A 12649-nucleotide genomic window follows, 5' to 3' on the forward strand; every position below is an offset into this window, starting at 1 on the left:
TTAAACTAAAATGTACCAAAACATTGCATAAAAACAATAAGAAAAACATTTTATTAGGCTCAAATGTATAATAAAAGGACAAAATATAAACAGATATTATAAACCATAAAAAAATCACCTGCAAATAAAATGCCAGGTGGGTAAGCTAGGCTAGGCTGATCTGTAGAGTGAATAAAATCCTGTGTGAATGTGGTTCAGTAATCTGGAACAGAAATGATGACAAACAGCAGAAACTGATGTTTGGTCTGTTCTCCTTCATGGGAGCTCGTACTGGTGCATGGCTTAGCCCGGGTTTATCAAGCTGCCAAAGTAAGCAGTCACTGTCTTCAGCTTGTTGTTGAGGAAGTTCTGCTCGACCTCCACCTTCCCTCCTGGGCCGGCTAAAGAGGCCACCTGTAGCAAAGTGAAAAGAGACAAGACTTCAGTAAGACAGTCCCAACACAAACTGACCAAAGCAAACACATATTACTACAATAAAATACTCATTACAAGTATAAGAGTCTGGGTAGTACATAAAGAACGAGACATATCCCACCGCGGCGTTGGCAGTCCAGTGGAACATGAAAAGAACCTCAGTCTGCTCAGAAATGTTTAAAACCAGAAATGAACATTCAGACATCCACGGTCACACTAAATATACCAAAGTACAGATTACATTACATGTTTGAGAAATTCTGAACACACTGACCTGATCCATGTCAACATTGCGGGGAAGAAAGTACACTATGTTGTCTGATATCAGTTTGGCCAGGCGGAAAATCTCAAATGTGCCGAGTGTTAAGGATGAAAACTGTATGTTCAAAAAAAGAAACTTTCTATTTAAATTTCAGATTAAACAGATGTGACTGATTGTATTAATTGCATACTGAAACTGCAAAGTGCCTGAAATAAAGTTGACCTTTAATGGGGTAAATTGTAAGGACTGTCTTACAATATAAAGCACTTGGAGGCGACTGTAGTTGTGATGTAGCCCTCTGAGAGCACATATATTCCACAAATATAAATATTTTATTTATTTGCACCAAAATATAATATATCTTCCTTTTGCCTCTATTCAGTTCTTGCACATTGGTTTGGTAATGTTTGCAGTAACTTGGTAACAACGTGATACAGTCCTGAGCCATCCCTCGTGAAAATGGAAAATAGAACCATGGCTTCTTCACTACCATCCTTCCACTGAGACCATTTCTGACTTCAGTAAGGGGAATCAGCTGCAGGAGCAGACGCAGCAGATGGCCCCGCCCCTCCCTGGGTTCTGCTGGAGGTTTCTTCCTGTTAAAAAGGAGTTTTTCCTTCCCACTGTCACCAAAGTGCTTGCTCATAGCTGCTCGTCTGATTGTGGGGTTTTCTCTGTATTCATGAGGTCCTCTGTCAGTCTTTGCTGGATCTCTTTCCTCTTTCTTTGGTACATGACCTTCAGACAACCCGCTGTAGATATTTTTAGCCCTGGCACTTCTCGTTTTGTTTCCCACTCAAATTCCTCAGATTCTTTAAGGACTCAGTGTAAAAAATCCTACACCACCTCAAGTCGATGTATTAAAAACTTGGGTGTCTGTGCCACATGACTGTCAGTGTGATGTTTGCAGCTGAGATAAGGACTGAACTGCAACTGAATGTGAAAGCAGCCAATGTCTAAAAACTAAAAGCTAGAAAACTGTTCAAAAATTACAAGAAAGTCTGACTGATTGGAAACAAAATATAAAAAAGTGAGGGGGGGCTTTTGCACGTTATTATACTAACAGATGAACAGATGACTCCTGACGGACCTGTCTTCTGTAAAATTGAAAAAGCAAAAACATTTTTCAAAGCTAAGCTGTAATTTTCTCCTTTCAGTTTTCGGTCCCTCCTCCTGCAAATGAATCCTGTAAGTCACTAACATCCTTCTACTTCCTCATCAAAGGATATCCATCAGGCTCCATCATGGTCCTGATGTCGAACACCTCAGCAGTTAGGTAGTCAGGTCCTCCCCACGGTGGTGACAGGAAGACCACATCAGCGTGGAGATGGGGGGCCAGCTGAAGGAAGTCCCCTTGTATGAAGTCAATTCGATGGGCCACACTGTAAACTGCAGCATTGTGCCGAGCCATGTCCAGCCGCACTGGATCGATATCAACGGCTAAGACTGAGAGAGAAACATGACACAGAGGACTGTGAGCTCAGTGTGCTGCTTTCAACATTTCTAAATACATCTTATGAACTTATAAACACTTACCTCTCTTTCCAGTGAGGGCAAACTGGATGGCGTTTCCTCCTACACCACAGAAGGCGTCTATGACCAGCTGAGACTCAGAGAAACTGTGCTCTACCCTGAGAGCAATGTGCTCAGCGATTCTCTCTGGAGTCACAGAGAACCAGCCCTCTGAAACGGGATTATTAACGTGTGTGTGAGACAACCTGAACAGCTTTCATGCTGTGAAATCCTAAACCCTGCAATGAGACGCTGGCAAACATCCTGTTGTATTCATCACCCATTCCTTCTCAGTTTAATTCAATACAATGTTAGTTATATAGCGCCAAATCACAACTACTATTCAAGGTACTTGTTGAACATCGGAATCAGAAAACTTTATTAATCCCAAAGGAAATGATAAGGCTACCATGAGGGTGGTTCTCCTCAGTATATGAGCAGAGCCCAGAAGGAGGATCTTCTGCAGCTGCTGGATGCTGTGTTACCTCACCGCTGATGCTGTTCTCAATTTCAAAGTCTTTATATTTTGAGAGTTTTTCTAAAACCCTCAGAGTTTTCTCCTTCTTATCCTTCCTTACTAAGCCATGTGTCTGGTTCTTGATTTCTTGATCTGTATAGATCTATTCCACAGTGTAGCAGCCTGAGTTTAATGTTCTCAGTTACTGTTTTTGTCTAAGGAGCTTGGCTAGAAAGCGACTGGACTTTGTTTCACGTCTCTTCCACAAAGCTTCTTTAGTTCTAAACCAAAGGTTGAACGAGCTTCGTAGTAGTAATGTGTGCGACTAGATGACTAATAGTCGCTATCGTCACTCATCAGTAAAACTAGTCGTTGGTATTTCTCGAGATTATATTTTTTGGCTGGCCTGTAAATGTCTCGATGTTTCTCCAGACACGCTGGAGGAGGTGGGCGGGGAGAGGCAGGTCTGGTTTCCTGCTCAGACTGCTGCCCCATGACTTATTACTGTACTTTGCACTCTGAGTTATAAGTTATAGTTATAAGTTAGTTATAAGCTAATTCAGTGACAGTAAACGATGAGTAACACTGAATCATCAAGTGTAAAAACAATATTACTATATAATAGTTATACAGCAGCTGCTGGGAAGCTGACATCACGAGTGTCAGGTTTTTGTTTTGTTTTTTTAAATCTGACATTACAGAAAAAATAAAAATGCATGAAAATCAGTGTTGCTGCCAGTCACTGACACTTCTCAGGGCCTAATAAAATAATAATCAAACACTTCTTTAAATGTAGTTTATAAAAATGATCTTAGTTTTTTGGAGCGTTTACTCACCTGGATGCATGCTCAGTCATCCAGGTGAGTAAATCCCCAGGATAGAGAACACTGAAATGAACTGAACTGTAATGTGGAGCCGGCTCTCAATCATTTAAAGGTTAAATATGACTCACATGTTGTTGATACCACTGGAATAATGTGACATAACTGCAGTGTGCAGACTGACCTCGGTCCAGTCTGATCCCTTCATCAAAGCGAGAGAAGAGTCTGTAGCGCTGAGCCCAGTATTTAGCCAGCTGTGGTTCAGCTGCCATCTCTGCTGGTACCTGCTGCTTCTTCTTCTTCTTCTTCTTTGGTGTTTTTGTGTCTTTCACACTTAATTCTACACAGACATAAATATTAGGCAGTTAGTTTTTTGTTCACTTCTTTTTAAAAGCATAACCTTACTATGTATGAACAACCTGATTTAGCAGCAGATTCACTGTGAACTTCAGGCTCATCAGGCAGGAGAAAGTCAGGAATCTGAAGACAGGGTAAGTGTCTCCCCGGCTGCTCCTCTCTCTCCTCCACGTCACTCTCCTCAGGCTCTGTGACAGAGTTGAAGGTGATGCTGGGGTGAGTGTAACTGCTGCCCTCTGCATCTAAACTGGATGCAGAATTCTTCACCTCCTTTTTCCTCCCGTCTTTTTCTTCTTGAGCTTCTCTTAAAAATGGAGGCTTGTCCTCAGGGTGTCTCTCTCTGTCCACCTCACTCTGGTCACACTCGCTCTCTCGCTGGACCTGTTCAAGGAAACTTTGAACCTGTGAAACACAAAGACTTTTTTCATTAGCGTTCTGTGTAACGTCCAAACAAACAAAGTTCTATTGTGCTGCTCGACTTCCTGCTATCTAACCTGTTCCAGTCCTCCATGCTTTTAATCTACGTCCACATTATCCCACGTCCACGGACATGCCAGGATAACAGATAAAGGACGTGACTTTCAGTGATTTCCACTGTGATGCTTCCTTTCAGCTGTTACTCCAGCCTTCTTTCTAACGTCTGAGGACTTATTGAGATTCTGGGGTCATCTTTTATGTTCACAAAACTGAAACCATCTAATCTGTCCTAGCTGATCAGGGACAGGTTACATCAGATTTGTTTGCTGTGCTCAGTCTTAAGAACATGTACACTCTTCAGCACGTTACAGGTCGTACCTTACAAAGGGAGGTGCTGGTCTGTGGATGTGTGCTGTCTCTGCCCATCTTTGAGAACCTGGTGCGTTTGTTGGTGCTGCTGATTTTTCTCTTGGTCCATCGCTGCCTCTGACACTCTGAAGCTGAGCTTCCTTTGAAGCTTAACACACTGTTGAACCTGAGACATGAACACATTTAGACATTTAAAAACATTTTTTACACTCAAACAGCCGCGCTCACATAAACCTTTGTGTTTCTAAAAAGCCTGAGAAACAGGGCTCCAAAGTAGGCTGGGTTCATTCATTTCAATAGAGCCGATACCTGCAACACTTACTTAAAGCATAAAAACTGTCAATTTGCAGCATTCGCTGCCTTGCAGGCTTTTTGCGTTCTAGATGTTGGTTTGCTGAGGTTAACAGCTTTCATGTCAGACGTTTGTCTAGTAATGAAGAATCAGTGCTGTTAAAAATCCCAGCAAACAGTGCCACATTACCACCATGCACAAACACCGAACATCTCCTGTGTACTACAATGACAATCACTCGTCCTGTGCTTTCCCTGCTGTGAAAGGTCCGTTGGGAAAAGTCGTTCCACACTTCCACAGTGTCTTTCTCCCCTCAACCTGAACCAGTCGCAGAAGATACTGGGAGTTTCTTCCTGTTAAAATGGTTTTTCCTTCCCACTGTTGCCCAGAGCTGCTCGTAGCTGTCGGTCTGATTGTTGGGGTCTTCCTTGTATCATTGCAGGGTCTGTACCTTACAATATAAACTTTGAGGCGACAGTTAATCTGATTTGGTGATAGTTCAGTGAAGTTGGACCCATCCTGGCTCATATGTTTATTTCAGTTAACTTTCCCTGTTTTATGAGGAAATGGGTTCCTTAACCATCTAAAATTCAATGATGAATATTTTTTGTCCTTTATTACTTTTTTACCCCGACTGTGTTTTGTTTTACCAATCTTATCTTTTTGGAACTAATATATTATATTTTTTAATCTCATTGGGATACATTAAGCCTTTCTTATTTTATTGTCTCTGCCTAGAAGACCATTATTTATTTTAGCAGGTAAAATGTAGTCACTGAGGACTTGTGACCTACCACAAACAAAGCAGGACATGCGACTGAATAACAATTTCAGCTTTTGGCCAGTTTCTAATAATCAAGTTGAAATGTTTTCATCTGAGTGTTTTTGTTTTGCATGTTTTATATTTCTATCATAAACAACATAAACGACCAATCACAAGGTATCTGAGTTGGAGTCGGCAGACATGACCGAGACAAGATTCCCAAAGGAGCAGAGGAACACTTACTGAGGCTCTGGGTTGTGTTTGAGGCCAAGCTGACTCCAAGCTTCCTCGGGTGTCAGACGTGGGCACTCGTCCACGTCCAGCTCATGACTGACAACAAGGATAAACAGTAGAAACATTATTCCTGGGCTTGCTGGAGAGATGACGGTCTCCATGATAGAAGCTGAAATTCAACAAACACAGACATCAAACTTACCTCCGTTTGACTTTTACGCATCCTTTTCCTGGTGGTTTGTCATCATCGTCATTATCATCGTTTCCATCAGGTGTTTCATTCCTCGATCCGTGCCGTCTGTTATTCCCGGCAGCAGCCGGTTGGAAGCCTGTGTCAGAATGTACAAAATGCTACATATTTACTAAAGCAACCACACATCCATTTATTGAAGAAAGGAGAAAAAAACTGCATAAGGTGACAGCCACAGGACAGATCAACAAGAACATGATTAACCAAACAAGTTCTTAAGATTCAATCTTTGACTCTGATTCATTTTCATACACAGCAAAACACAAACACATTTTCTGTGACACTGAGTTATTGAAGTCATTGCCACCAAAGTAACAAGTTCCTGTGTGGTTGACTGACACTGCCAGGATGTGAGCTCCTTCCACTTTTCTGAAGACATTTGTTTTCAGTGGTTGTGAAGACCTATGCCAGGTGTCGGCAACCCGCGGCTCCAGAGCCACATGCAGCCATTTCATCATTATACTTCCACGTGGCTTGGGAAAATAAATTATAAGTATTTAATTGAAGTGTATTATATTTGTTTTAGTTCTTTTTTTTAACTTGTAGTTCTAAATTGGAAGATTATTGTGATCTTGAAACATTAAAATCAAATTATATTTTATTATTTTTTTGACGCTCAAAATAAGCGTCACACTTCACATCAAGGCCACTCTTGTTCAGGATCACAAATGGAGTGATGTTGAGAACCTTCCGGACAAACTCGTGTTTGAAACATGGAATGCCATCCCGACACATAAACATGAAGAAATCTGCATTTGGAGTCTTGTCGATCTTCTGATCCACATACGTATGTGAGCAGCTATTCTCCACACCGCTCACGCCTCACAGCCCCGATTTGCAGACGCTGTGGGCAGAGGTTCAGGAGCAGAAGTCCCATTAACCAGGTCAAATAAATATTTATGCAGGTATTTTGCAAAAATGTATTTATCATTGTTTAGTGACATAGTGCTTTTTCCCATTTATTTTTTAAATTCAGGTGGAGGCTCCGCTACACGCTCAGGTTTGTTTGTTACGTGGATCATTTAAGTTCAGCTTTTTAATTGTGTTTGTTTTTTGTTATTATTTTTTAAGAGTTCAAAATGTTCAAAATGTGTTTATTACATAAATGTATTTTTCTCTGTAGATTTCATAAGCAACACATTATTGTTGTTTATACAAAGCGTAAAGGTAAAAAAACAAAAAGTGTTTGCGGCTCCCAGTATTTTCTTTTCCGTGGAAACTGGGTCCAAATGGCTCTCTGTGTGTTAAAGGTTGCCGACCCCTGGCCTACGCTATCGAACAGCTAATGTTTCTCAACATAACTGATTTCTATTGTGTATAGGGTAGGGGGGGCTGGAGCCTATCCCAGCTGTACAGCCTGGACAGGTCGCCAGTAAAACACATAGACACAGACAACCATTCACACCAGTTTAGAGTTTCTAATTAACCCAACCCCACTGACTGCATGTCTTTGGACTGTGGGAGGAAGCCAGAGCAACTTGCTGAGAGGCAACAGTGCGAACCACCATGCTGCCCATATGACATATGTCTGAAATATATGTGCTGCATAATAAAGATACTATAAAATGATTTTATTTGATTAAATATTTGAGTTTCCTGTGGGCACCCGTACTTTGTTCTTGTCCCCCTGGACACTTTGCTGGACAGTGGTATTAAGGCAGAACATGTTGGTGGACAGACATTCTACACTGAGGTCAGTGTCTCGTTGTCCCAATTAGCTGAGCGTTTGATTGCTTGTCTCTCATTGCCAGCACCAAGTGGAAGAACCTTAGTTTATGTTACAGGTGTCTCGTTCCTTTGAAACGTGTTCTGCTCAAAATGCTTTGGAGCTTGAAAAAGAAAAAAATGAGAAATCTTATGACTAAAACTTAGCAGACAAATAGTCTGCCTGATCATGCAGCCTTGGTCGCACCTCACACACACAATTACTACCTGTAGTAGAGCTGTTATGCTGTACAGAGCCAGCTGGTCTCTTGCGGTTATTCCCATCATCAGAAGCATCATCAGAGCTGCAGGACACTCCCTCTGACTGGACCATGACTGAACCAGCCACACACTGTCCATCTGCCTCCATTGTGAAGCTCTGTCCAAACAGAACATGCAAAACTTCATCTTCTTCGTGTTTACTCTCAGCTTCAGTAGGGCCGTCTCTCTGTTTCTCTGATTGGCTCTGTAAACCTCTGTCCATGATTCCTGTTTCTTCTTCCCCTCCAGCATTCCTATTACAGGCAGACTGCTCAAAGGTCCAGCCCTGTCCCGCCCAGTATGAATACTGTTCCCAATAAGAATAGTAGGTCTCTGTAGCGTGTTTGTCCCAGAGAGCTTTTGTATCCGGGTTGTCCCAAGGAGCCAGTCCTGGATCTTCTGAAGATGGCAGCTCATCCTCTGAATGCTTCTCCAGCCAGCTGCTCCACATCAGAGCTTCTCCCTGTTGTGCTGCAGAAGAGTCAAAACGTTAGTTAATATTTAATGTGTAGAATTGTTGCATTAAAAGAACATGATGAACACTGAAGAAGATATGGTGGAACTTCAGTGGATACTGAATTCAAGGGAAATGTATTTATTTTTAATCCGGCCATGCTTTCCTATCTGTTTTGGTCTAAACAGACGCGTGAAATCAAAATTTTGGATGAATTCTGCAGGTTCTGAGGAGCACGATAAACAGTTATAATTATTTATGAAGTCAGATGACACAAATGAATTCGACATCAGGAGACATGTCTGAAAGACCTAAAGACCTGGATGACCTGCCAACTTCTACTCCTAAATGAAGAAGTAGACAAAAGTCTTGCCCAGCAGACTGGAGGAGGCCACTGGTAGTTGACCCACTACTTCCTGAGCCACAGCCACCCCAACATGATATCTCTATGTCTTCCTACCAAAACCCGGTGTCACAGTCCAGTGTTAGAAAAAAACAGTCTTCACAGAGTTCATTTGTGTACAAATACATACATTTCACTATAAACGTCATGTGACCATTCTTACCCCAGTAGGCTTCCCAGCCAGCATCTTGGATCCCTCCTGATACTTCCACTCGCAGATCAAACACCTCCTCATCAACTATGACATAAAAACATCATGCATGACATCACAGTCGCATGAAAAAAGAAGGACCATATGCAATACTCTGAAACAATAAATATGCTGTTACTGCTTCCATTGTAATTAAGAAGGTAAGGAGCCATGCGCTGCTAACAAAAGCCTGTAAGCTGACCACCTAAAAGGAGAACTTCTGGGAATTTGCTGGTCTGGAACATTCAGCTGTGTGGACCCAAAGGTCTGTTTGTGCAAGAGCTATATCGCAGACGCCATTAACATTTAACAGGCCTTAATTAGCATGTTGAATGTTAAATGTTCCCAACAGTGGAATATAACCCCATTTACAAAAACAGTGGGATGGTGTTCCCAAAAGTTGATTCTGTTCATCTGGACGTTTTCAGTGGGAGAAACGTTTCATCACTCATCAGGTGACTTCTTCAGTCTCAGCTGACTGCAGGTGTTTAACCTTATAAACAGGACCTTTGCACAATGACTGAAACTAACAGCACTGAGGGAACAATGGGCTGTGAGGTCAGTATATTGATCAGGTTCTTGATCACTAATATGCTGCCATTGAAAGCTCACTAGTGCATGTTGTCACAGTAATCCCAGTACCAGATGGTACCTGTCAGCTCCACCATCTACAAGCCGAGTGCAGCTGTGGCAGTAGCTGACACAAAAACTCAGGTATGGAAGGAGATCAGTTAGACCGTGGAGAAAGTGGATACTCTACCACATAAAAACTCATACAAATCTTTGTAATATTACTCATAATAAAAACAATAAAAGCAATAAGATAATCGCATTACCTTTTTCATCAGCCTGTGGATCTTCTTTACTTTCCTCTTCTTCACTTGTTTCTTCACAGTATTTTGAGGAACTCCTGTTAGACCTACACCCCTGTGACACGACGAAAAACAACAACCAAAACTGCTTTTTAGTTTTCATTTTAAAAAACGGTGACTTTAATAACACAGAACAACAAAACCAAGATGAAGTGTGACTTACTGCTCTCCTCTGCTCAGAGGAGCACACAAAGGCTAAAGGCAGGCCCATGCTGGCCATCATCTGAGTTTCTTCATCCAGCTCCTCCACCTCAGTCTCCTCTTCCTCCTCTTCACCATCATCTACATCTATGATTTAAAAAATGTATTTTTTAAATCATGGCAACTAAAACTAGACAGTACAGCGAGGTTAAGAGAGCCACATTCTTCTACCCCAATGCCTGATACATTTCACAGATGATTATTTTAATCCCCAGTACTATTAAATATCATGATAGGATAGGATATACCTTCTACAGCGTTTTCCAGGTCAGGCAGAAGTCTGTTATCAGAACGATACAACTCTCGATCCCTGTAAAGAGGCGATGGACATAAAGGACAGATGTACTGTAGGAAATCCATAGATGCATCTGTATACATCAGCGTATCCACTAAAACTCAAGGTTTTTGAGTACTGAGAACAACAACATCTAAATGACTGTGAAAAAATAAAGTAATATACTTGCATTCATACAGAGCTTTTCTACTCCTATTCAACACTCAAAGCATTCGAGTGACATGACACACGATATTGCCAGAAGTATTGATTAAATCGTTAAATTCAGGTGTTCCAATCACATCCAGGTGTATAAATCAGCACCTGGGCATGCAGACTGATTCTACAAACATTTGTCAAAGAACGGGTTGCTCTTAGGAGCTCGGCGAATTCCAGCGTGGTACTGTGATAGGATGCTACCTGTGCAGTCATGAAATTTCCTCGCAACTAAATATTTCACAGTCAACTGTTAGTGGTGTTACAGCAAAGAGGAAGTGAGTGGGAATGACACCATCTCAGCCACAAAGTGCTAGAGCGTAGTGCACACGTCACCAGCCTTTTGCAATTGCTACAGAACTCCAAACTTCACATGGCCTTCAGATTAGCTGAAGAACAGTGATTAGACAGCTGCATTGAACGTGTTTTCATAGCTGAGCAGCTGAATCCAAACCTTACATGACCAAGCACCACGCAAAGCATCGAATGCAGTGATGTAAAGCATGCTGCTATTACTAGACCTAGAACAAGCACTCTGGAAAAGTAAAAATCTCCTGCCTTTCATAAGCTCCAGGTTTTGATAACCACCAATATTTTCCTCATAAATACCTTTTTTTGACACAAACACCTCTCTGACAGCCTAATGGGAATTTTCAGAAAATGAATTAATTCGAGCAGAGACTGTGAGCCAGGTCTTCTCATCCAACATCCGTGTCTGACCTCACCAGTACATTTCTAGAAGAAAAGTAAAAACTTCCATAAACATACTCCTAGCCCTTGTGGAAAGCCTTCCCAGAGGAGTTGAAGCTGTTATAGCTGCAAAGGGTGGGACAATATCATGGGATGTCACTCAAGTTCATATGTGTGTGAAGGCAGATGAGTGAATACGTTTGGCAATATAGTGTATGATAAGTTTCCACCGCTCTGTGTGCAAGGCAACAGCTCTCCTGGTGCGGCAGCTCATACCACACTGCCACTAGCACACAGCTGCTAACCTTTTCTTTTGGAGTTTAGCACACCAGTGTACTAGTAACAGTAGTAGCCTTGTAATAACTGCGATTCATTCAACTGTGATTGATATGGTAGCTTTTTAAAACACTGGTTTGTGGTTGTCTTCACTCAAGTCAGTTATACAACAGTAAATCGGCTATTCATTAAAACAACATTTATTACACGAAATTTCAAAGATTTGACTGGATTTCGTTTCTTGCTTTGTCTTTTAATGATCCACACTGGCTGGTTGCCATGTCAGCCCGGCTGAGATGTCAAACACCGGTTTAGATCAGACTGTTGTTCGACATGCTGCAAATGAATTACGTGTATGAGAATAGTTCTAGCGGACAGAGGAAAGGTGGTGGAGGCTCACTGTACGAAGGCTCTGGAGCAACGACAATGAATCGTTTCTTCCTCCTGCAGTGACTCCTTCTTGGTGAAGATGATTTCCGCCACCAGGGCTACTCTTCTCATTTCCAGCATCATAGCGGTTAGCTCGCTACAACAAGAAACACACTTTCATTTACCGACGAGCTGCTCGCGTCTTTAAGCAGCATGGGATTATTTCCGCACTATAAGCTAACAGCGGATTTTCCGCTATTTTTCAAAATAAAAGTTGCAAAATTGTTTTTGTTTTTTGGTTTTTTATAGAAAAAAATTCTAACAAAAATTTTCCTTTAAAATCACTAAATCTCATGGTCATTAGAACACCAACTGTTTCATTTTAATTGCTTTAGAAAACCGAATAGTTACATTAATGTAACTATTTTTTACTGATTTTATTGCGCTTTTTTAATTTAATGGCATCGTTTGACATTTTCCACTTTTACTTTTGAGGGTTATATTCTCAAAACTATGACTGTATATAGTTACTGTTTGAAAACTGGTGCAATTCAGTTTTGTTTTTATTTTGAAGCGAACGAGTCGACCCGG

At 41.4% G+C, this 12649-nt stretch overlaps 1 protein-coding gene across 1 annotated transcript; it reads right to left on the reverse strand.

Moving 5' to 3' along the window:
• Positions 1-32: 32 nt before the first annotated feature.
• tgs1 (trimethylguanosine synthase 1) lies at positions 33-12275 on the reverse strand. Its single transcript, XM_063460994.1, has 15 exons — positions 12090-12275; positions 10482-10543; positions 10196-10320; positions 9997-10087; positions 9134-9208; positions 8081-8584; positions 6101-6227; positions 5908-5994; positions 4619-4775; positions 3886-4225; positions 3651-3806; positions 2213-2359; positions 1906-2122; positions 689-767; positions 33-393 (listed from the first exon to the last, which is right to left on the reverse strand). The coding sequence occupies exons 1-15, from the start codon at positions 12200-12202 to the stop codon at positions 283-285; spliced, it is 2391 nt and encodes a 796-aa protein (XP_063317064.1). The 5' UTR covers positions 12203-12275; the 3' UTR covers positions 33-282.
• Between the last annotated feature and the right edge of the window lie 374 nt (positions 12276-12649).

Source organism: Pelmatolapia mariae, linkage group LG18, assembly GCF_036321145.2.
Source record: "Pelmatolapia mariae isolate MD_Pm_ZW linkage group LG18, Pm_UMD_F_2, whole genome shotgun sequence".
NCBI classification, from domain to species: domain Eukaryota; kingdom Metazoa; phylum Chordata; class Actinopteri; order Cichliformes; family Cichlidae; genus Pelmatolapia; species Pelmatolapia mariae.